The sequence below is a fragment of the Sus scrofa genome, chromosome 10 (assembly GCF_000003025.6).
Source record: "Sus scrofa isolate TJ Tabasco breed Duroc chromosome 10, Sscrofa11.1, whole genome shotgun sequence".
Classification (NCBI taxonomy): Eukaryota; Metazoa; Chordata; class Mammalia; order Artiodactyla; family Suidae; genus Sus; species Sus scrofa.
This window is the reverse complement of record NC_010452.4, coordinates 32,692,495-32,717,611: the sequence shown is the minus strand read 5'-3', so window position 1 is coordinate 32,717,611 and position 25,117 is coordinate 32,692,495. Positions and strand designations below refer to the sequence as shown.

Here is a 25,117-nt window from a genome sequence, read left to right as displayed (position 1 = left end):
GCCGCAATGGGAACTCCAACAGTAGTATCTTTAATCAGTAACATAACATTCCCCTCCCTTACAAAAAGATGTAATGGTGGAAACTTAAATATGGTGATTGGGGCAATCATTTTTCGTTTTTAGCAGAAGGGCCTAGGGAAGCAGAGAGAGTGGTTTTGGTGGTGGTAGGGAAGGAGTTTCTCAGGTAAGCCACACATTACAGGGCCCAAACCACCATACTTCAGGACGTGGTACCCAGCAGTGCTCTCTGCATCGACAAACGGCCTTGACTCTGGAGGACAAAGAAGCCACATTATTATTTCCAGTCCTCTGTTCAGGCTGCCAAGAAAAAAGTAGCTATGACTGAGGGAAGTCTATTTTCTTTGAGACAGGAGTTGATCATTTGTTTTCTTCCTGTTCATAGCACTAGGCATGTTAATTATAGCTCTGAATACTGCTTAACAAGAAACACAGTAAACATGTGACTCTGAGCTCAGTTAATGAGTATTATTATCCTTTAAAAATTCTGACTTTGGCAATTACTCACTAATCAAGAGGAGTGTTAGGATGTGAGGCTCAACCCAGGGGAAATTTAAGAGAACAGCGCATACCTGTCTTGGAGAGCTGAATCAGAAGCGTTTGAACTCATCTTGAGTTCAGTTCTCACCTCTCTCTCTAGGGGCAGTTTATAGACACAAATTTCTCACTTCTATCCTGAAGTGAGGGCAGAAGAACCAAGCTAACAAACCTGCACTTTCTCTTGTCTTCTTCAGTAGTCCCAGAATTAGAAGCCCATGTTTCTACTGTCCCAAAACTTCCAGACATCTCAGCATAATAGCATGAAATGAGATGTGGCTAAAGACAAGAAACATTGAGTAATTCTTCTTCTTCCACCCTACAAAGCTGTCTCCCAGCTCCAGCCAACTAGAAAGGAAGAAAAAGAAAAAAAATACTTGGGTAATAGTTTCTTACCAGACTGACCCCAAGGCTAAGCCAAGAGTTCTGACACCCTGACTTTTTCTGGGTACCTCTCTAGGAAATGTCTGTGTGGCCTCTGGATAGATGAGCCCTGGACTGGCAAGCTTCAGCTTTATTAGGAACATTATTAAATTTAATATAAGGTAATGGGAGTTCCCCTTGTGGCACAGCAGAAACGAATCTGACTAGTATCCATGAGGGTTTAGCTTCTTCGCTCAGTGGGTTGAGGATATGGCGTTGCTGTGAGCTGTGCAGTGAGTCCCAGATGCAGCTCGGATCCCAAGTTGCTGTGGCTGTGGTGTAGGCCGGCAGCTGCAGCTCTGATTGAACCCCCTAGCCTGGGAACGTCCATATGCTTCAGGTGTGGCCCTAAAAGGCAAAAAAAAAAAAAAAAAAAAGGCAAAAAAAAGAATAAATTTAATTGTAAGTTAAATTAATGGGCTGGGTGAATGTTAATCAACTTCTAGAGCGGCAGGGATGGAGGATAAGTGAGTGTCTAAAGCCAAAAATGATCCAAAGGAGTATGGGAGGAGCCAGTAGATCATTTGGAATGAGGCATGTGCCTGAGAACAAGGAAGTTCTTTCATGGCCTGCGAGTCAGGACTGCTGTCAGAAAAGGGAGAGGCCACATAAAGTCCACAAAGCCCTTCTGTGATACACACTTTGTAGCAAAGACTGGCTGGAAAGTGGGAGCAAGGCCAAGATTCCACAGAGGCCAGAGGTCCAGGCCAGGCCCTCCCCATATCCCCTGTCACCTTTCTCTGAGCATGTTCCAAGAACATGAGTCTCATGGTAACCCAAAACCTGAGGTTGTGAAGAAGCATGTCTCTGTTCAATCTGCAGCTCCCCAAAATAATTTGACCATGGAACATTTTGCCCACACCAATTACTATTCCTTGGATTTGGGATTCTGAAAATCTCATCTTGGGAAAGGCTAATTCCAGTCCCTTTCCAGATGTGACTCCTCTCCTCTAGGAAGTCTCCTCAATTGCTCTGGCTCAGTCACCTGCCCCTTCTTGTTTTGCAGCCTTTTATCACGTAGGTAGGTGCCCACATGAGTCATGTTCTGAATCAGTCCCTCAAGGCAGCTGTATTCAGCTTGCCCTGTAAAGGAACAAGGGCCATGTGACTGCTTTGCCTGGCTCCTGCCAGGCCTTCCAGAGATGACTGTGAAGAGGGTGGTAGCATTCTGCTATCTTTTAGCCACAGCCCCACATAGGTTCTGAGAAGAACATCACTACTCTGAATGCTGTGTCCCCCTCTTACAAAGGACAGCAGGATCCGTGGTTCCATCTTCGAAAAAAATGATCGTCTGTTCCTGGGGCACCACAGCCACTTTCTCAGTCATTCTCGGGGTCCCCTCCACTGAAGCAGATGGGATCTATCACCAACCCTGGTTTATGTAAGAGGAGCTGGTCACCTTACTCAAATCCATAGTTATTAGAGCAAGGACTAGCATGCTCCCTCATTTCCAGTGTGTTTTTCCAAGCACCATACTACTTCCCTCAGGGCATATCCAATCTCAGTCAGATCCCAGAGCTCGAGACCGGGAACAAGCAGGTCTTAGCATTTGCCCTTGACATGCCTTAAACCTTGAGGGAACTTTTGTGTTCTTTTGTTCCAAGGAATCCTACCACCCCAAGCTGGCCTTTCATCTGGTCATTTGGGGCCTTTCCTACTGCCTCCTGGCTATTCATACTCAAATCACTTTGCACTGGAATAATATTTGTTTATTTTTTTACTTGGCAAAAAGTCAAGTGCTACATTTTTAAAAACAAAATCTCAAACAATCAAACGCATTACCCATCACAGAAGAGGGTCTGGCAAAAGTATAAAACATCCTACTTAAGATTTTTTTTTTTTAATATACAAGTCGGTTTAAAAACGAGAGAAGTTCTCTGAGAACTAAGAAACCTACAGCTTTGTAGTTTAATAATAGAAAAAAATTAAGACAATTAAAAGGTCTGTAGCATCCAGCATTTTGCTTAATTCCCTGTTGATAGCACCTATGTGTCGCTAGCTTAGAAGATGAGAGTTCTAGAATCTGTGTGTATGTCTTGTACCACCAAGACATAGTGGACTTGCTGCCCCTCCTACCCTCTGGCACCAGCCCCCATCACCAAGGAGAACACACTCTTTTTTTCAAACTCCTCACTTCCACCCAAGAGGATAAGTGGGAGAGCAACTTCAAAACTGGAGTGCAGGAATATGACTTCCTTTCCCCAGAATGGGCTGCTGACAGAAGCAGAGTATGCGCTTAGAATGGAGGAGGAATCTGTGGGTGGTAACAGCTGTTCTGCAACATGATGCATAACAAGCAAGGAATAACTGGACATCACGGTCAGTCAGTTGCCTGGAAGTCTAAAAACCTCAGACTAAAGAGACAGTTCAAGGGAGGAACAAATTACTAATCACATCAATGCTTTTACATGCACAACGTCACTGGCTGTAGGCCACCCCATCACCAGCCTGGGCTAAGCCAACAGAGTTGGGGGGTGGGTAGTAGCTTCAACCCCAGCCCCACTGTATTAAGAAAACAAATGTTCCACACATGAAGCACTTGCTACACAGAGATAAATGCCCTGCTCATTCCCACCCTCCAGGACTGAACCTAGTTTTGAATAAGAAAAGCAAAAATTCACTGAGGAGATTTGAAGAAAGGCAAAGAAGTTTCTCCCCAAAGCCAAGAGGACCGAGTATGTGAATTTTAGCATACTTGAGAGTCCCAGCTCCAGGCCCCTGAGAAATCAGATCAGGTCTTGTTTGAGAGGAAGGAGAGGGGGGCTGGGATGGAGGTTCTTTTTACCAAGTCCTACTAACCCTTCTGCAGCCTCCAGAGCTGCATCTTGGATGGAGACCCTGATGTTTTAGGGGAGTGGCAACTGACTTAAGCAGATGGGAAACTGAAATGGAAGTGACACAGACACAGAAATGTTCTCAACTGGGGGACACACTGATGGGAAGGCAGGTGGGAGATGGATTACTTTGGAGACCTGGTATCAGAGTCCCCAGGACTTGCAATCTAACTCAAAGGGTTTTCCTTTCTGTTTTTACTTCCTATAATAAGTGTTGTTAGACTGTATAAAACAAGATAAAGACTAGTCCTAAAGCTGGTCTCTGTGAATAAAGTTGTTTCTTTTATAAATATTTTAATTACAGTAATCCTCACTCCAGGTAATTTCAGTGACACACTGTACTTGCAGGCACACAAGTTCTCTCTCTCACACTCACACACAAACACACACACACAGCCCCCAAACTTTCACAGAAAGTCTGACAGCAACCATATAATTATAAAGAAGCCCTACCTCTGAAGAGTGAAGTAAGGGTGAGAATTAAGAATGACTACGTCAGCCTAAAGAAGCCAGAGAGGGGACAGTGTGTGTCACTTAAAGAAAAAATACAAACAGGAATTAACAACGTTTGGTTGAAAAGCAGAAAGAAAAGACAGTAAAATGAAATTCTGATTACCAAAAATGGAAAAAAGGAAAGAATCAAAAGACTCTAGATTTCCATACAGAGCTTCTTTCTGTCAAGTGCCTCAACTATAGGCAAACTCCGCTGTTCCCACTAAAATATGAGGGCCTCGCACAACTGGAGAAAAATCAAAAGAAGAAATGGAAACTGAGGATGGAAGTTAGTGTAAATCTCTGCATTTTGGAAGAGAGTTAGTTGTCATTAACTCCAGAGCCCAGCATAGTTTCCATGGAGCCCTGAAGGGAGGGGACCTCCTGCCACAAAGAGTTTCGTCCCGGACGAGTCGTAGCAGTGGGTGTAAACAGCATTAGGGAAGAAATCAATGTCCGAAAAGTAATTCCTCCAGGTTTCATCATGATTCTATGGGAAAAAGAGAGATTCTATTAGCACTTGCCATGGGGCAGGAAAGGGGAAAGAAGGGAGAGGAATGTTTCCTGGGCTCCTTAAGAGGAGAAGGTCCTATAGCTATAACCTGATACCAGGAGACTGATGTTTATGGGAACTGGGCCTCATTTTTCCAAATGAACATGAGGGAGGAGCCAAACAGGCTGAAGAACTGCTATGTAAACCTAAGGTCTCAGGACTGCTGGAACCAAGTGCTTTAAGAATTCACTGGCAGCCTCAGTGGGAGGTTCCTTCTTCTTCTGGCTCTATTATCACCTGGGGGTTAACCTGGGTCAACTGGTATGTCTTACTGGGCCTCTGCTTTCCCACAGACAAGCAGTCACAAAAACAAAATCAAGGGAAAGTGCCTTTCTCTGCTCTGAAGAGTGCCTCTTACTAGTGAAAAAACTATGTGGGTAGGTAGTGTGTCAGCAGGGGTGGGAGTGGGTGAGTAGAGTGAAGACAATTTTTTGGTCACTGTCCGGCAGGGGCTTACTCACCAGCCAGCCTTTGCCAGTGGTTAGTTTCAGATTCTCCCCTGCTAGCCTGGGCTTGGACCCATAACAAGCTGAGAGCCTCTCTTCCAGGAATCTCTGAGCTCGGATGTCATAGAACAGCAGGGAGCCCTGCCCTGTGCCCACAGTGATGATGTGCTCATAGAAGCTCACTGACCGGATCCCTAAGAGAGAAAAAGTACAGCAATCAAATTCTGCTAGCCTGAATTTCTCTGAGAGAGTTCACATGGCACCCTAAATACCACAGTGCTCTTCCCAAGGCAGACACAGCTCATGCAAAAGCCAGAACCCTGATGCCACAGTGCCCATGCACACGCTAACAGGAACCTTTCCATGAGCCTCCGAGAAGTACCAGAAGCCCGATGATGCCCAAGATGCTTCTGGCCCAACCATAAGTATGCCTGGAACCTCCTTGCCACTCCTAGACTCACTCTGAAGTCATCTTCGTAACTCTAAGCTCTTCGCCATTATACATTTCCAATCCATGCTAAAACTGAGGGTAATCTACATATTTATAAATCATTACATTAACAAGAACTTTCTTGTACTTGACCTAAAACCACTACCATGGCACTGCCAGAGGTCTTTATCTGGAATTAGGTGTGTTATGAGGGTGGCAAACAGCCTAGAACTGAAGCATTCAAAGGAGCACTGTCTCTTACTTATACTGTGAATTTAAGCCAAGTCGTCTAATCACTCTGAGTCAGAGGGAAAAATACATCTGCTCTATCTGTGGATCAAATAAGTGCACTGCATATGAAGATGTCTCTAGGTACATATGAGGTGCTCACTAATATTTGTGAAATCAGGATTTCCTTATTAAGTATGAAAGCTACTCCTGTAAATAGTAACCAAAATCTCTGGAAATTCTGTATGGTAGACATCATTCTGGCCAAGCCTGTTTATTTTTTCCCTCACCAGTCTCCTTACAGACATTATTCTCCCTGTTCTAAAATGTGAGCATTTCAACTATAAGTGAAAACAAAAAACCCAAAGCAAAGGCCATCTTTGCAACATTTGCACAAAAATAACTACTGCTTGAAGAGAGAAGCTAAGTTGAAATCCACACTGCCTTTTAGGACTCTCAGGATAACATAGTCATGTTTTTGCATGAGAAGGGGGACAATGTGAGATGAAGAAAACACACTTTGTTAAGCTGGTTAATTTGGATTCTGGGAGTTCCCATCGTGGTGCAGTGGTTAACGAATCCGACTAGGAACCGTGAGGTTGTGGGTTTGATCCCTGGCCTTGCTCAGTGGGTTAAGGATCTGGTATTGCCGTGAGCTGTGGTGTAGGTTGCAGACGAGGCTCAGATCCTGAGTTGCTGTGGCGTAGGCCGGTGGCTACAGCTCTGATTGGACCCCTAGCCTGGGAACCTCTGTATGCTGCTGGAGCAGCCCTAGAAAAGACCCCGCCCCCCCAAAAAAAGGGAGGCTGAAACCTAAGTCACCCACTGATCTCAAATAAATATCTTCTTCTGCTTTACTGAAGTATAATTAACATACAATACACTGCATATATTCAAAGTATATAATTTGAAGTTTTTTTGGTTTTTTGTTGGAGTTTTTTTTTTTTTTTTTCCTGCAATGAGCAGCAGCTTCATGTGGGATCTCAGTTCCCAGATCAGGGACTGAATGCAGGCTGCAGAGGTGAAAACATCAAATCCTAACCACTAGAACACCAGGGAACTCTTCTATAACCTGAAGTTTTAACATGTGTATATATCCATAACACCATCACCACAATCAAAACAACAAGCATATTCATCACTCCTAAAAATGTCCTCGTGGCCCTCTGTAAACTCCTCACCCCACATCATCCCTTAGCACAAAATGAATTGTACAGTTCAGGGGGGTTCCAGCAAAGAAGTACCACAGGACATTCAGTAGGGCTCTGTGAGAGAACACAGACACCACTAATATCCTGAACACTGGTTTCCACCAATGGCTTCTGTGGCTACACATCTGTCAGTGGTATTTGGAGCTCTGCTGCCATATGCAGGTATTCAAGCTTCCCTCTGTGTCACTAAACACCCCCACCAGGTGCCATAAAGTATTTGTTTGGAAACCCATAAAGAAACCAAAGGTCAAAACCCATTCACATGGCAGCTGGAAGCCTAAGGGGCACACGGGACCTCTTACCACTGCCTCGCTCCCTGGAGCAGACGGACTTGACGTTGTACGATGGCTGCCGTGGATCCAAGAAGGAGACATGAGCTTGGGAGCCCACTGCGTACACTGACCATTCACTACCATAAGCCAGGCACACATTCTCACGGCAATATGGCAGTTTGGTGGAGAGGAGCTGAAAAGAGAGAAAGGAGAGATGCACCCATGGCGTTACCACAGAGCACAGGGCCCTGCACTGTTCCCAGATGCTCACCTCTGTGGGCTTTCCTCACACAAGCCACACAAAGTCAGAGATAAAAAGACCTGCCCCAGTTGAGTAAGTCACGCCCTGCTCCACCCCGAAGTATGGAAGGGAAAGAAAGGGTGACAATAATCAACAATAAGATACAGGTGCTAAAGTTAAGAAAAAAAGGTCAAGCTGGAATTCAATACTCAGAAAGAGAGAGACCAAAAACTAGGCTATTTCCAGGGATAACCTCGAGGCACTAAAGCAAGGTCCCACTCCCTTCTCTCTGCCAGAAAGAGGCACTACCTTTCTCACAGACCTTCAGGTAAAGAAGCTGGTTTCTGGCACTGCCTAGCCTGACTCCCACTGGATGGGAGCTGTTCAGGGCAGAAAGCATGCTCATGGGACTGCTCAAGCCCAGGTAACCCCATCAGCCCTAACCCTGTATCCTTGTCACTCAGCCAATCCTCAGTGGTGCCTAAAGGCACCGAGCAAGGGCAGCAGAGCCCAGAGGCTGCTGGGATGTGAAGGAATCAATGATTTCTGAGCATTGCTTCTTCTTGAAAAAGAGTCTATCACAGAAGTAATAAGCAGCAAAGACTTTGTGTGTGTGTGTGTGTGTGTGTGTGTGTGTGTTTTAGGGCTGCACCCATAGCATATGAAGGTTCCCAGGCTAGGGGTCTAATCGGAGCTGTAGCCTCTGGCCCACGCCACAGCCATAACAGCGTGGGATCTGAGCCGTGTCTGCAACCTACACCACAGCTCACATTAACACCAGATCCTTAACCCACTGAGTGAGGCCAGGGATCAAACCCGCAACCTCATGGTTCCTAGTCGGATTTGTTAACCACAATGGGAACTCCAAGCAGCAAAGACTTCTGGGCAGGAGTTCCCGCTGTGGCTCAGGGGTAACAAACCCGACGAATATCCATGAGGATGCAGGTTTGATCTCTGGCCTCGATCAGCAGGTTAAGAATCCGGCGTTGCCATGAGCTGTGGTATAGGTCGCAGATCATGGTTCAAGATTTGGCATTACCGTGGCTGTGGGGTAGGCCAGCGGCTGTAGCTCCGATTGGACCCCTAACCTGGGAACCTCTATATGCTGTGGGTGCGGCCCTAAAAAGCAAAAAAGCAAAACAAAACAAAAAACTGATAAAAATAAAAACTATAGCTCTGACTTGACCCCTAGCCTGGGAACCTCCACATGCCTCAGGTGCAGTCCTAAAAGTTGTTCGCAAATATTGTAAATTAAATCTGTACCTTACATGATTATTTTAGATCTGGTTTATCTCAGTTTAACTGATCTTTGGTTGACAACAGTTCCTAACATTTAAGATTTCCTTCCATCACAACATTACAAACAGTAAATAATCCATAAGCAAATGCTTCAGTGCATTGTGAATTAGAGGACTGCTTGCTGAAGGAGTTTCTCGCCAATTCCCTGGAAAAAGAAAGGCTCACCCCCTCTGATGTCTCTAAGAGAGGCACACCAGACTCTGAATTTCATGCCCCATGCAATCACATGCCTACTCTTGGAGAACTGGTGCTTTAGATAAGAATGAAAAAGCTGAGGGAGAAGTACAGTGTTTTAATAATAAGGTGAAACCACTTAGTCACATTCATCACACCTTAGACAGTGTATTTTCAGCCTTCCAGAGATGAAAGTAGCCATCCAGAGACACTGCTCCCAATTCCTACAAAAGCAATGAAAAACAGGTTATAGTCCACTCGGTAGCAATGAATATACAACAATAAGCAGCAGATGACTCTGAAAATTGGGGTCTTTCCATTCTTCTTTCCAATCCCATGATGGTGCCAGGGATTATCAGCCCATTGTCTCAGTCTATGGAATACAGCAGGACAGCATTTTTTTTTTTTTAATTTTAATTTTTTTTGCTTTTTAGGGCCCCAACCATGGCATATGGAGGTTACAGGGTAGGGGTTGAATTTGAGCCGTAGCCACCAGCCTACACCACAGCCACAGCAACTCAAGATCCGAGCCGTGCCTACGACCTACACCATAGCTCATGGCAACACCAGAGCCTTAAACTGAGTGAGGCCAGGGACTGAACCCCCAACCTCACGGTTCCTGGTTAGATCCATTTCCACTGTACCACAACGGGAACTCCCAGGACAGCATATTAAAGCAAGATGCTTCTTGAGAGAACCCAAAAAGCAAGTCTGGGTTTGAGCAATAATGTAGACACCCATAGTTCAAAAAGCCCTTACTATGCAATCATGTCTATGATATCCTGTTGGATGTTTAGAGCAAAGCACACACATGAAGGACAGTTTTCTAAGTCTCAATGTGAGAGCTTCTGTAAGTGGAGGGTCTAAGCTGGGGGAGTTAAGTCTACCTCTAAGCCGCAAACATGGATGGGAGATAGGAGGCTAAAGGAACTACCCCCTTAAATTGTGGTCTGATTCAAATTTTGCTAGAAGCATTTCTTCTCTTCTGGCTCTGGGTTGCCACAACAACACTCTACTTAATAGCCCAGCTTCAGGAAATCTGACTCAAATGATTAATACTTGATGTCAGTGATGAGAAGATGCAGTAAAGAATGAAAAGAAACTAAATACCAGAGAGAAGAAAGTGACTGGTTTCAGAGGCATACAGGAAAATCACACTCAAAATAAAAGCACCTGCAAAGACATGTGCAAATGAGAGATAGTCAAATCAGAGTGACCCAGGGGAAACTCTTGAGAGGTTGACCCATAAATATGAACTATCCAGAAATACTGCAGAGCTCAATGCAAGGAATGAGTTTCATAATTTCAGCTATAATCTTTCTCAGAGCGATTATAACTGAGCATCCCTCAGCCTTCAAGAGATGCTCTGTAGGCTCAGAACCGAGCTATGCAGCAAGCTCTGACCTGGGGAAGCAGAAGGGAAAAGGAATACACCTCCTAAGACATAAGCCAAGAAGGTGAAGCAAGAGGAACTGGCTTCAGAGGACCTCTGGCAAGCTCATACCTTGTTCTTGTTGTTGAAGGCCAGAGCCCGGACCTTGCAGTTATCAGGATTTGTGTCCTCCTTGGGGATGTCCTTTAAAGCCTTGTGAGTGATGTGAGCATATACAGGGACCCGTGACACATTGTGCCTTGCATCACTTTTGGTCAACACATCGTCTGTCACCTCCCAGAGTCCCATAGAACCATCACGGGAGCCTGCAGGGCAAGAAAACCACAGATGTCAGACATATACAACTCTCCATGGGACAGTCCCACAGAAGTCTCGATGGGCTTTCTCAGTCTAGGTCTCTGTGTACCATGCTCATGTAAGCTGAAGCTTAGCTAGGTGGTCCACAGCAGAAAAGAGAGCAGTGTGCATCTTAATAGCCACACCAAGCGGATGATTCACCTGAGGTGTAGGAGTTAAAACATAACCTTTAAGTGCAACGTGGTTGGTAGGATTTTTCAAAAAAGAGCATTATACAGGAGTTCCCTTCATGGCTCAGCAGTTAATGAACCCAACTAGGATCCATGAGGATGTGGGTTTGATCCCTGGCCTCGCACAGTGGGTTAAGGATCCAACGCTGCTGTGGGCTGTGGTGTAGGTTGGAGATGCGGCTCAGATCTGGTGTTGCTGTGGTTGTGGGGTAGGCTGGCAGCTATAGCTCTGATTTGACCCCTAGCCTGGGAACTTGCATTTGCTGCAGGTGTGACCCTAAAAAGCAAGCAAGCAGGAGTTCCTGTCGTGGCGCAGTGGTTAACGAATCCAACTAGGAACCATGAGGTTGCAGGTTCAATCCCTGGCCTTTCTCAGTGGGTTAACAAGCCGGCGTTTCCGTGAGCTGTGGTGTAGGTTGCAGACGCAGCTAGGATCCTGCATTGCTGTGGCTCTGGCATAGGCTAGTGGCTACAGCTCCGATTCAACCCCTAGCCTGGGAACCTCCATATGCCGTGGGAGCGGCCCAAGAAATGGCACCCCCCCCCCAAAAAAAGCAAGCAAGCAAACAAACACAGAGATCATTATACATTTGATATAGCCCAGTAAATCTTCCAAGCAAATGTTCAGGTCATTTGGGCATGCATGCGCAGGTGACTGCTATTAGGCAGTAAGCTCCCACTCTACATCAGTGGCACTTAACATTTTCTGACTCTTGTCCCCCCTTTGACAGACTTAGGAATTTAAAGACCCCTTTCTCTAGAAAAATACATAAAAACACCACATTGTACACTCAATTTCAGTGAGGTTCATGGACCTCCTGAAGGGACCACAATCCCTGAATTGAGAATGACTGTTCTAGATAAAATGAATGCTTAAAAAATATAAAAGTTTGATTTAGGAAACAATAATGAAGCACTTAAATTTTTTTTTTTGCTTTTTTTTTTTGGTTTGTTTGTTTGTTTGTTTGTTGTTGTTGTTTGTTTGTCTTTTTGCCGTTTCTTGGGCCGCTACCGCGGCATATGGAGGTTCCCAGGCTAGGGGTCCAATCGGAGCTGTAGCCACTGGCCTACGCCAGAGCCACAGCAACGCGGGATCCGAGCCGTGTCTGCAACCTACATCACGGCTCATGGCAACGCCGGATCCTTAATCCACTGAGCAAGGCCAGGGATCAAACCCGCAACCTCATGTTCCTAGTCGGATTCGTTAACCACTGAGCCACGACGGGAACTCCTTTTTTTGCTTTTTAGGGCCACACCTGTGGCATAGGGGGTCCTAGGCTAGGGGTCGAATTGGAGCTACAGCCACAGCCACGTGGGATCTGAGCCACGTCTGCAACCTACACTACAGCTCAGAGGAATGCTGGATCCTTAACCCACTGAGCAGGGCCAGAGACTGAACCCACATCCTCATGGATACTAGTTGGTTTGTGACCCACTGAACCACAACAGGAACTCCCTTGCTGATAATGACCTCTTAGTCTATGAAATTCCTGATTTGGATGTGAACAAAGCATAAGTGAAAGTTCAAAAGAAACATACTTCCTGCCTCCTGCACAGTTGAATATTAGCACTATTTCCAACTGAGCTGCTTCCTGCAAAATTTTGAAGCAGTTTATTTTCTCAATTTTTGTGGAGTTTTCCTCCAAATTAGGCTTACTGTATCTGCACATGTTATGGTTTTAACAAGTATACTGTGTTTTTACTAGCTTCCATAATTGTATGTGATGTTGCCCGCTCTATGATATGTCATCAGTATGTCACATGGCATCTCCATCATTAGGGTAGGAAGTGTACTAACTTACTTTGATATCAGGAAACCAAAACAGCTTCTTTCAACATGTAACAATTTAGAGGCCAGCGCATTTCAAGATTAGTACTTTTACAAAGCTGTATTTCCTCAATTTAGATGGCAAAATTATACATTAGGAATATTATGGAAGTATTTTTTGTTGTGTACGTTGATTTTTCTTTTCTGTTTTTGACTGTGCCTGGAAATTTCAGAGCCAGGGATTGAATCCACTCCACAGCAGTGACCCAAACCTTAACCTTAAGTAGGATCCTTAACCAACTAAGCCACAAGGGAACTTCTGTATATGTTGATATATAATGAGTCTATAGTTTATAAGGAAGGTGTCTTTTTTTTTTTTTTTTTTTTTTTGGTCTTTTTGCCATTTCTTGGGCCGCTCCTGGGGCATATGGAGCTTCCCAGGCTAGGGGTCGAATCGGAGCTGTAGCTGCTGGCCTACGCCGGAGCCACAGCAACACAGGATCCGAGCTGTGTCTGCAACCTACACCGCAGCTCACAGCAACGCCAGATCCTTAACCCACTTAGAAAGGCCAGGGATTGAACCCGCAACCTCATGGTTCCTAGTCAGATTCATTAACCACTGAGCCTCGACAGGAACTCCAGGAAGGTATCTTCTGTCAAAATTAAAGTCGCAATAGAAGAGGAGGATTATCACAAATATTTAGATTTTAATTTTTTTTTCTGGCTGTTCCCTTGGCACGCAGAAGTTCCCAGGCCAGGGACTGAATCTGCAGCACAGCAGCGACCGAAGTTGCCAGTGACAACGCTGGATCCCTAACCCACTGTGCCACAAGGGAACTCCAGATTTAATTTTTAAATTATAGTTGATTTACAGTATTATATTAGTTTTAGGTGTACAGCATAGAGATTCAGTATTTTTACAGATTATACTCCATTTAAGGTTATTACAAAATAGTGGCCGTTATTTCCCTGTGCTGTACAATATATACTTGTTGTTTATTTCATACATAGTAGTTTGTTACTTCACACTCCTATCTTGCCCTCTCCCCTCCTCACTGGGCAACCACTAATCTGTTCTCTTTATCTGTGAGTCTGTTTTGTTATACATTTGTCTTATTTTTTTGGATTCCACATATAGGTGACAGAATTTTTGTCTTTCTCTGACTTATTTCACTAAGTATGACACCCTCCAGGTCCATTCATGTTGTAGCAAATGATAGAATTTCATTCCTTTTTTCGGCTGGGTAATATTCCATTCTGTATATATACCCCACCATTCACCTGTTCATAAGACACTTAGATTTGCTTCTATGTCTTGACCATTACACATAGTGCTATGAATATTGGCGTACATGTATCTTTTTGAATTAGTGTTTTCATTTCCTTTGGATATACATCAAGCTGTGGTATTTCTATTCTTAGGTTTATTTTTTTTTTTTTTTGCTGTACCTGAGGCACGAAGAAGTTCCTGGGCCAGGGATCAAACATGTGACAGCACTGACCAAAGCTGCATCAATTTACATTCTTACCTGCAGTATACTAGGGTTCCCTTTCTTCAAATCTTCACCAACATTTATTTGTAGATGTTTTGATGATGGCCATTCTGACCAGAGTAAGGTGGTACCTCACTGTAGTTTTGATTCCATTTCTCTAATAATTAGTGATGCTGACTGAGCATCTTTTCATATGCCCATTAGCCATTTTTATGTCCTTTTTGGGAAAATATCTATTCAGGCCTTTTTTTTTTCCCCCTAGGTTTTTTTGTTTTTTGGTTTTTGGGGTTTTTTTTGGCTGCACCCAAGAAACATGGAAGTTCCTCGGCCAGGGATCGAATCCCAGCCGCAGCTGTGACCTACACCACAGCCGCAACATTGCCATGAGCTGTGGTGTAGGTCATAAATACAGCTCGGATCCTGTGTTGCTATGGTTGTGGCACAGGCTGACAGCTATACCTCCAATTCGACCCCTAGCCTGGGAACTTCCACATGCTGTGGGTGCAGCCCTAAAAAAGCAAATAAATAAATAAATAAATAAAAATAAAAAGAGACAATAATGTAAACAACGTCTCCTGATCCCTGGTTGATGGTCTATTTACTGGGCTATTTCCAATCACACTCTCCCTTTTCAAACTCTACCCTCCCTCCCAGCCACACCAGAACTCCCTTCAAAAGGGCAACCTACCAGACACTGCCATAGTGTCACTGATCCATGCAATGGAAAAAATCCAGTCCTTGTGTCCATCCTTCATGAAGGAAGAGGAAGTGATAGGTACAGAGAGGGACAAAAAAAGGAAAAAATAAATTGGTAAAAGAATAATTACAACACACACCCCTGAAAAGCATACAAGTCTGACTGAAAATATCTTTCTAAAAATTACAATTCTTGGAGTTCCCTGGTGGCTCAGCGAGGTAAGGATCCAGTGTTGTTACTGCAGTGGGTTGGGTTGCTGCTGTGGGGCAGGTTTGAATCCTGACCCAGGAACTTCTAAGTGAGTGGTCAAAAAACAAGCAGAATGAAAAAAATTAAAATTGAAATTCATGGAAGTTCCTGAGTGACACAGTGGATTAAGGATCTGCTGTTGCTACACTTGGGGCACAGGCCACAACTATGGCGTGGGTACGATCCCTGGCCCAGAAACTTCTGTACGCTTTGGGCACAGCCAAAAAAAAAAAAAAGCAATACTATTTTTTTTGGTGGGGGGGAGGGCAAGCTAGGCCTGTAGCCAAAAAAATGCATAAGTTCCCAGGAAAGGAATTGCACTCACACCACAGCAGTGACACCACCACATCTTTAACCTACTGAGCCACTAGGAAACTTCTAAAAACTACAATTCTGATCTCAGGTGATCTCAACTCAAATGGCATGATTCTCTAATCTTTAACTTGTCCTGAGAAGCTCAATGAATCTCGAATTCCTGTGGGCAATAAACAAGTCCAGTGGACCTAGCTCTAGTATTCTATCACTGCATTTCTTATTTGGGGCTCTTACGCAATTACCCACCTTTCATCTCTCCAACCTCATCCTAGCACTCTCTCCCCCTTGCTTCCTGGGACAAGAGTTACAACTGACCTTGATGCTGCTCCTTTTGTCTGGAACTTTCTTCCTCCAGACATCAGCATGGCTTGCACTCTCATTTCCTTTCGTCTCCCTGCTCGACCATCATTATCATCAAAGAGGCCTTCCCTTACTCTCCTCTGAAATGGCAACCTCCACACTCTCTACCTTTAGCCTGCCTTTACTCTTCTCCATGGCACTTATCACACTCTGACGTACTGCTAGTAAGTATCTGCTGGTTTATATATTGGTTTATTTGCTTCCTTTCACTTGAATGCAGGCTTCAAGCGGGTGGGGGCTTTGTCTGTTTTATTCACTGCTATGTCCCCAGTGTCTAAAACAATGCTTAGGGAGTTCCCGTCGTGGCGCAGTGGTTAATGAATCCGACTAGGAACCATGAGGTTGCGGGTTCGGTCCCTGCCCTTGCTCAGTGGGTTGACGATCCGGCGTTGCCGTGAGCTGTGGTGTAGGTTGCAGACGCGGCTCAGATCCCCCGTTGCTGTGGCTCTGGCGTAGGCCGGTGGCTACAGCTCTGATTAGACCCCTAGCCTGGGAACCTCCATATGCCACAGGAGCAGCCCAAGAAATAGCAGCAACAACAACAACAACAACAAAACAAAACAAAACAAAACAAAAATAAAAAAATAAAAAAAAATAAAACAATGCTTAGGAGTTCCCTTGGGCCCAGCAGGTTAAGGATCCAGTGTTGTTACTGCAGAGGCTTTTGGGTCACTGCTGTGGCATAGGTTCAATTTCCAGCCTGGGAACTTCCATTTCACATGCTGTGGGAGGGGCCAAAATAAAAAATAAATTAAATCAATGTCTGGCCACAGAAGGCTCAAAAATAGTTGCTGAATGAATGATTTAATAAACTTTGCTCGCTGACCACAGGCAGTTAGAGATGTGGAAACAATGTGGACTCAGACATCAACCCACTGCTGCTGGCCCCTGAGGCATGTGGTTCACCCCTTTATCAAACATAGGCTCTGTCAACATACCTGATACTCCTTGCAGGGTGTGCAAACCCCATTCTTAAATCTCCACCCCCATACTATACCACTGTGCCCCTTGAGTTAGCAGAAATCTAGCGGAAACTATCCCTTCCCAGGTGGCTTGTGGGAGGATGAGCCATGTTACCTACTGAGCTCAGTTTAAAAACAAGGCTACCTCTAACTACAATTCCTGGGGAAACTTACATCTCCCACACACACAGGATCTAGTGTAGGCAGCCGGTAGATGGCAAGACTGTTGGGGTTGTCTCCTCCAGTGGCTAACAGTGTTCTAGAGGGATTCAGCTCAATAGCATGGATACCACAGCCCTGCTGTGTCACACCTCCAGGCTCTCGGTCCTTCAAAATGGGAATCTTGGTGATCTGGCTTGTCTGGACATCCACTACAAACAGCTACAAGAGAAAAGGGATATAGAAGCTGAACACAATTTCTCTTCAGTGTGGCTGACCCTGGGTACCAACATCCAGTTCAATCATCCACCAAACATTTAATTAATGTCTATTACGCATTAGATCCTGGGAATTATTAAAGGCATGGTCAGGGCCACATGAGTCAAATGAAACATGAAAATAAGAAACCATAACAGATAACTTGCTACATAAACACATAACAGGAAGAAGTAAATTCTGCCTGGGATTCAAAGATGGCTCCAAAGAGGACTTGTAGGAGTTCCCTGATGGCCTAATATGTTAAGGATCTGGTATTGTCACCGCTATGGTTCAGGTTCCATCCCTGGTCATGGAACTTTCGTGCTCCACAACTGAAGTAAAAAATAGATAGATAGATAGATAGATAGATAGATAGATAGATAAAAGGACTTGCATTAGACTAGGGACCTAATGAACCTGACAAAAGGTTTTCTGTCAGTTTAGGACATATTTTACATATCTAATTCTTATCTACCCATGCATACAAACTTAAAAACAAAACGTGTCACACCCAGTATTAGACATACCTATAAACATTACAAGGTTTGCTAGAGTGACTTGAGACACAGACAAGGTAAGAAATATTACTATCTCACTGTTTACCTCTTATCACACACACATTCTGTTCCATGCCTCTAGGCCTTTGCTCAGGCTGCTGCTTCTGCCTGAAATGCTCTTCTCCACTTCTGTACCAAACTAACTCCTTTTCACTCTCCAAAATTCAACTCATGCTATTCATGCTAGACTCCTCCTCTCCCTCATTCCCATCTTCCCAGCTAGTCCTGCCAAACCTACCTCCTAAATATTCTTACAGCTGGCTCCTTCCTCTCCAGCTTCTCTCTTCTAGGCAACTACAGGAGTCTCTGTACCTTCAGGCAAGGCCATCAAAACTCTTCTCCACATGGAGTTCCTGCTGTAGCACAGCAGGTTAAGGACTCGGCATTGTCTCTGCAGTGGCATGGGTTTGATCCCTGCTCTGGCACAGTGTAGATTAAGGATCCAGTGTTGCTGCAGCTATGGCACAGGTTGCAGGTGCAGCTAGGATTTTATCCCTGGCCTGGGACATGTTGCAGGTGAGGCCAAAAAAGGAAAAAAAACAAATAAAAAACAACAACAAAAAACTATTCTCCATACTATAATCGCTCATCTTCATAAAAATGGAACTCTTCCCATGTCAATTAAAGAATATCTAATGGTTCTTCTTTACCTAAATGCAAGCCCGTTAGCATGGAATCAAGAGACTGCCCTCAATGTGGCCCTACCTACATCTCTAGCTTCACATCCTGCCATAGAACTTGAAAGAAATTATTATTATTATTATTATTCACACAAAAATCTTCAATGAAATATTATTTTCACTCTCATGATGTTCACAATGCCAGTAGTCCTTTCTCCTCCTCCTCTTTACCTGGTCATCATGTACTTATCTTTCATGACTCAGTTCAGACATGTCCTCTATGACTATTCCCTTATGTCCAGGTTGGTTAAGTTCCTCTCTTGTAGGCTCCCAAGACTGAGATCTTTTTTACTTTTTTCTCCTTTTCTTTTTTTTTGTCTTTTTGCCATTTCTTGGGCCACACCCGCGGCATATGGAGGTTCCCAGGCTAGGGGTTGAATCGGAGCTGTACCTGGTGGCCTAAGCCAGAGCCACAGCAACGCGGGATCCGAGCCGCCTCTGCAACCTACACCACAGCTCATGGCAATGCCGGATCCTTAACCCACTGAGCAAGGCCAGGGATCGAACCAGCAACCTCATGGTTCTTAGTCGGATTCGTTAACCACTGAGCCAAGACGGGAACTCCCTCTTTCCCTCTTTCTTCCTTTTTTTTAAGGGCCGCACCTGGCGCATGTGGAAGTTCCCAGGCATGGGGTCAAATTGGAGTTGCAGCTGCCAGCCTATGCCACAGCCACAGCAGTGCCAGATCCGAGATGAATCTATGACCTATACTGCAACTTGAGGCAACACCAGATACTTAACCCACTGAGTGGGGCCAAGGATCAAATCTGCATCCTCAGGGATACTAGTCGGGTTCTTAACTGCCAAGCCACGAGGGAATTCCCACAATACTCAGATCTTATTACAGATTTAAAATCTTTCTTTCTTTTTTTTTTTCTGGCTTTTTAGGACCGCACTTGCAGCATATGGAAGTTCCCAGGTTAGGGGCAGAATTGGAGCTACAGCTGCCAGCCTACACAAGAGCCACAGCACCACCAGATTAGAGCCATGTCTGCAACCTACACCACAGCTCATGGCAACACCAGATACCCAACCCACTGAGTGAGGCCAGGGATCAAACCTGCATCCTCATGGATACTAGTCAGATTCATTTCTGTTGCACCACAACAGGAACTCCGATTTAATATCTTTACTTGTCTCTCTTCCCGATTAAGCCCTCCCAATTCCAAGAGGAGGGGATCTACCCTATTTGGTTCTATCCTCCTGCCCCCCAAATGCAGAGCTACACAGTAAGCACTTACAGTTATCTTTTAGGGGGCCAGGGCAACGATGTAAGAGGGCCCCCATATCCTTGCACTCAGAGGGGTCCTTGTAGCTGAGTTAGTTCGATATAAGATTTCCAGATCACAGCACTGTCCTGGGGTGCCCTCCTGGCTTAGGGAGAACCAGTCCAGAGGCCACACTGGACTGGGTCATTCAAATTCTCTCAGGAATGAGGAACTGTCTGGTGGCACTAAACCAAACTGTCTGGGTGGCCATCTTCCACCAAAGCCAGTCCCCAGAGAAAAGGAAACAAAAGATAGGAAGTATGGACATCCTTAGTTCCTAGTGGCTTTCCAATTCCTAGCTGTTTTCTTCTGAGATCCACGGATGTTTCTTGCTCTTGGGGTCTGTGAATGAGACCTTCCAATAAAGTGAGTGGGATTTCTCAGTCTTTTAAACAAATCACCTCTAACCAACTTGGCCTCTCAAATGTTTAATGAAGCAAAATTAACTGCCCACTTACACCCCTGTGTCGTGTAAGACAAGGCATCCAAAATATGCTAGCTTCTATACCAGCAGTTTTTTTTTGTTAAAGCTGTACCTATGGCATATGGAAATTTTCAGGCCAGGGACTGATGCGACCTATGCTGCAGCTTTAGCAATGCTCGATCCTTTAATCCACTGTGCCGGGCTAGGGATCCAATCCACACCTTGCAGCGACTGAGCTGCTGTAGTTGGATTCTTAACCCTTGCACCACAGTGGGAACTTCTTACATCAGGGATTTTTAAACTATCACAATTACCTGGGGGATTTTCTTTTTTCAAAAAAACTACAAAACAATTCCCATGCCCTACGTTAAGATTCCTCTAATTATAAATTTCTGTGTTTGGGGCCAATAAAACTAAATTTTTTTTTCAAGGATCTACAGGTCAATCTAAAGACTGCCCAAGTTTAACCACAAATGATCTAGAATACTGCTATTCAAGAAGCATCTAGAAGCTTTGTAGAAACAAAGGATCCTGGGGTTCCCATCGTGGCTCAGTGGTTAACGAATCCAACTAGGAACCATGAGGTTGCAGGTTCAATCCCTGGCCTTGCTCAGTGGGTTAAGGATCTGGTGTTGCCATGAGCTGTGGTGTAGTTTGCAGAGGCGGCTCGGATCCCACATTGCTGTGGCTCTGGCATAGGCCAGCGGCTACAGCTCCAATTCAACCCCTAGCCTGGGAACCTCCACATGCTGCAGGAACAGCCCAAGAAATGGCTAAAAGACAAAAAAGAAAAAAAAAAAAAAAAGAAACAAAGGATGCCAGGCCCCACCCTAGACCTACTAAACTGGAACATGGAGTTTCCCAATATCTCCAAGCATACTGAGGTTTAAGAGGCACTGACGTGGAGAGAATCTCATCTGTACATAAGGACAACGTGTTTGATAAGACACAAGAGTAAACTGACCGGCAACCTGCAAAGATCTGAGTTTCCCCTATGCCTTAAAACAGACATAGGCTCCACTGCTACCATCCAGAAAAGATGAAGAGAAAAGGCTTCATCTATTCATGTCTAACCTCTCCCCTTTGGGACTTGGGAAACTTCTAGGTATGAATTCCAGATTGGCTACTTAGCATCTGTGTGATCTTGGTCAAGTCACTTAACCTTTCTGAAGCTTCTTTTTCTTTCTTCTTTTCCTCCCTCCCTTCCTTCCTTTTGTCTTCTTAGGGCCGCACCTGCGGCATATGGAGGTTCCCAGGCTAGGGGTCTAATCGGAGCTATAGCTGCCGGCCTAGGCCACAGCCACAGCAATGCCAGATCTGAGCTGCATCTGCGACCTACACCACAGCTCACAGCAATGCCAAATCCTTAACCCACCAAGCCAGTCCAGGGAGCGAACCCGCAGCCTCATGGTTTCTAGTCAGATTCATTTCTGCTGCACCACGATGGGAACTCCCTGAAGCTTGTTTCTTATCTATAAAACTTTGGATAGTATTATTCATCTTAAAGGGCTGCTAAGGGACCTAATAAAATTTAAAGTGTCTAGCACAAGGCTCAGCACAGAATAGGTGCTTAATAAGTACTATCTAACAGTAACACATTATTCTAATGTTTTTTTTGTTTGTTTGTTTTTGTCTTTTTGCCATTTCTTGGGCCACACCTGCGGCATATGGAGGTTCCCAGGCTAGGGGTCCAATTGGAGCTGTAGCCCCCGGCCTATGCCACAGCCACAGCAATGTGGGATCCAAGCCGCCTCTGCAACCTACATAGCTCACGGCAACGCCAGATCCTTAACCCACTGAGCAAGGCCAGGGATGGAACCCGCAACCTCATGGTTTCTAGTAAGATTTGTTAACCACTGCGCCACGACGGGAACTCCCTAATGTTTGTTTCTTTCACAGGGTATTAGGAATGATTCTACATTAGATGAAAAAGATCTGATATAGGGAGATGAAGCAGCCAGCTCTGTAGACTGCCCAGGTAACCAAGTGTTTACCCCCAATCTCATCTTCATCCCTGCAGAGGAAAGACAAAGCACTGTGTGAAGGAAAGAGCCTTTCTGCTTCTTCAAAGGAAGAAACAGCTACGTGGATGGGCTGCCACAGATTATCTCCCAAGCTCCATGACAAGGGGTCAAGGCTTCATGCAGGTCCTATAACATTTCCCAGAATGAGGCTGCCCCACATTATCCTATTGGGATCCCTGCCAGAAACTAGCAGCATAGCAAGGTTAGCTCGGTTAGTTAGAGGCTCAATTGCTCCCTCTAATTTCCAAGTTAGGACAAACAGGTAAAGAAAGAAAGCAAAGGCCTTAGGAACAGGAAGACTGTAACACTAGTGAGTATGCATGTATATATCCAGACATATGCAAGTGTGTGTATTAGAGAAAGATCAAGGTGGCTTAATAAAATGGGGAGGAGGGAGGGCAGACTCACAAAGTGTCTAAAATTCAAAGAGTGTTTCAGCTGGAGGCTAAAGGAAAAAGGAAAGCAAATCCACATACATCAAGATGAACTACACCAGAGTTTCTGCTGTGGTGCAGTAGGTGAAATGATCCAGTGTGGCCTCAGCTGTGGCTTGGAGTCAATCCCGGTAACTTCCATATGCCACAGGTGTGGCCACAGAGAAAGAAAAGATGAACTACACTGACTCAGTAAAAGGCAAGAGGGCAGCTTAAGTTTGCTCAAAGTTGGGAAAAGGGAAGATAACGGAAATCTTTTTTTCTTTTTCGGCCACTCTGCAGCATATGGAGTTCTTGGGCCAATGATCAGATTTGTGCTACTACACTGTAGCAGCAACTCCAAATCTTTAACCCACTGAGCAGGCCAGTGTGTCCCAGCACTCCAGAGACATCATGGATCCCAGGGCACCACAATCGGAACTCTGATAACTGAAATCAAAGCAGAGGAATACATTCTCTATCCCAAACCAGGATGAGGAGGAGTAAGGAGGAACAGGAACCAAGACCAAGAAACACAACATAGGAAGTTCCCCAATGTGGCATAGTGGGTTAAAGGTTTGGTCCTGCTACCAGCTGCAACTGTGGCATGGGTTCAATCCCTGGCCCAGGAACTTTCACATGTTTCAGGTGGGTCCAAAAAAAGAAAGAAACACAACAGAAGATGGTCAAACAATATGTATCAAAAATTAAACATGTAGAAGTTCCTAGGTGGGCTAGCAAGTTAAGGATCCAGCACTGTCACTGCTGTGGTATAGGTGCGAGTCCTGGCATTCCACTTGCCATGGGCACAGCCAAAAAAAAAAAAGAAAGAAACCAAAACATAACTCCAGGAATGTTAATTTTTTTCTTAATGAACACTTATAACATGCATAATTTAAAAAGAAGTGAAGAAGACTACAGGCCTTGAAATAATGAGCTGCACTTAATGAGGACTCTAACAATGTTCAGGGCAATCAGGCATTCTGTCCAGCCCATGTCTAAAAGCTGGCTGCCTGCTGGAGTTCCCATTGTGGCTCAGCGGGTTAAGAACCCAACTAGTACCCATGAGAATGCGGGTTTGATCCCTGGCCTCGCTCAGTAGGTTAAGGATCCAGCATTGATGCAAACTGTGGCATAGGTCGCAGATGTGGCTGGGATTGGGCATTGCTGTGGCTGTGGCTATGGTGTAGGTTGGCGGCTATGGCTCTGATTCAACTCCTAGCCTGGGAACTTCCATATGTTGCAAGTGCGGCCCTAAAAAATTTTTTTAACTTAAATAAATAAATAATAAAAGTTACTGCCTGCCCACCTGCACTCTGCTGTGCAGGAGCTAGGAATGTGGCTGAGCTTGATAAGCTGCTTGACTGATACCAAGACTCTACAGCTATATGGAGAGGGTGTGGAGAAAAGGGAACCCTCCTGTACTGTTGGTGAGAATGTAAATTGGTACAACCACTATGGAAAACAGTATGGAGGTATGTCAGAAAACTAAATACAGAACTACCATATGACTCAGCAATCCCACTCTTGGGCATACATCTGGACAAAACTTCCCTTGAAAAAGACACATGCACCCTCATTGCAGCACTATTCACAATAGCCAGCACATGAAAACAATCTAAATGTCCACTGACAGAGGCATGGATTAAGATGTGGTAGGAGTTATCGTCATGGGTCAGTGGTTAACGAATCCGACTAGGAACCATGAGGTTGCGGGTTCGAGCCCTGCCCTTGCTCAGTGGGTTAACAATCTGGCATTGCTGTGAGCTGTGGTGTAGGTCGCAGACATGGCTTGGATCCCGAGCCATGAGCCACAGCCCCGATTGGACCCCTAGCCTGGGAATCTCCATGTGCCATGGGTACGGCCCTAGAACAACAAAAAGACAAACAGACAAAAAAAAAAAAAAAAGAGGTACATATACACAATGGAATACTACTCAGCCATAAAAAAGAAAATAATGCCATCTGCAGCAACATGGATGGAATTAGAGACTCCCATACTAAGTGAAATAAGAAAAAGACAAATATCCTATGACATCACTTATATCTGGAATCTAATATATGGCACAAATGAACCTTTCCACAGAAAAGAAACTCATGGACTTGGAGAATAGACTTGTGGTTGCCAAGGTGGAGGGGGAGAGAGTGGGATGGACTGGGAATCTGGGGTTAATAGATGCAAACTATTGCCTTTGGAATGGATAAGCAATGAGATCCTGCTGTACAGCACTGGGAACTCTATATCTAGTCACTTATGATGGAGCATAATGAGAGAAAAAGAATGTATGTATGTGTGACTGGGCACTTTGCTGTACGGTAAAAAATGACACTATAAACCAACTATAATAGAAAAAATAAAAATCATTTAATTCTCTTAAAAAATTTTAAAAAGGTAAAAATAAGACTCTATAG

The 25,117-nt window shown here is 44.7% G+C and overlaps 1 protein-coding gene across 2 annotated transcripts in view; it reads right to left on the bottom strand.

Annotated features, from left to right (window-relative positions):
- DCAF12 (DDB1 and CUL4 associated factor 12) overlaps window positions 2,672-25,117 on the bottom strand; it is a 40,959-nt gene continuing 18,513 nt past the window's right edge. Inside the window, exons 3-9 of one of the 2 annotated variants that reach the window (XM_021064687.1) lie at window positions 17,097-17,303; window positions 15,028-15,088; window positions 10,663-10,856; window positions 9,317-9,382; window positions 7,475-7,637; window positions 5,319-5,497; window positions 2,672-4,794 (exon numbers count right to left, since the gene is read on the bottom strand). In XM_021064687.1, the coding sequence (XP_020920346.1) occupies window positions 4,636-4,794; window positions 5,319-5,497; window positions 7,475-7,637; window positions 9,317-9,382; window positions 10,663-10,856; window positions 15,028-15,088; window positions 17,097-17,303 (1,029 nt within the window). In that variant the 3' untranslated portion in view covers window positions 2,672-4,635. The remainder of the gene's footprint in view (window positions 4,795-5,318; window positions 5,498-7,474; window positions 7,638-9,316; window positions 9,383-10,662; window positions 10,857-15,027; window positions 15,089-17,096; window positions 17,304-25,117) is intronic. The other variant, XM_021064689.1, reaches the window with a different exon arrangement.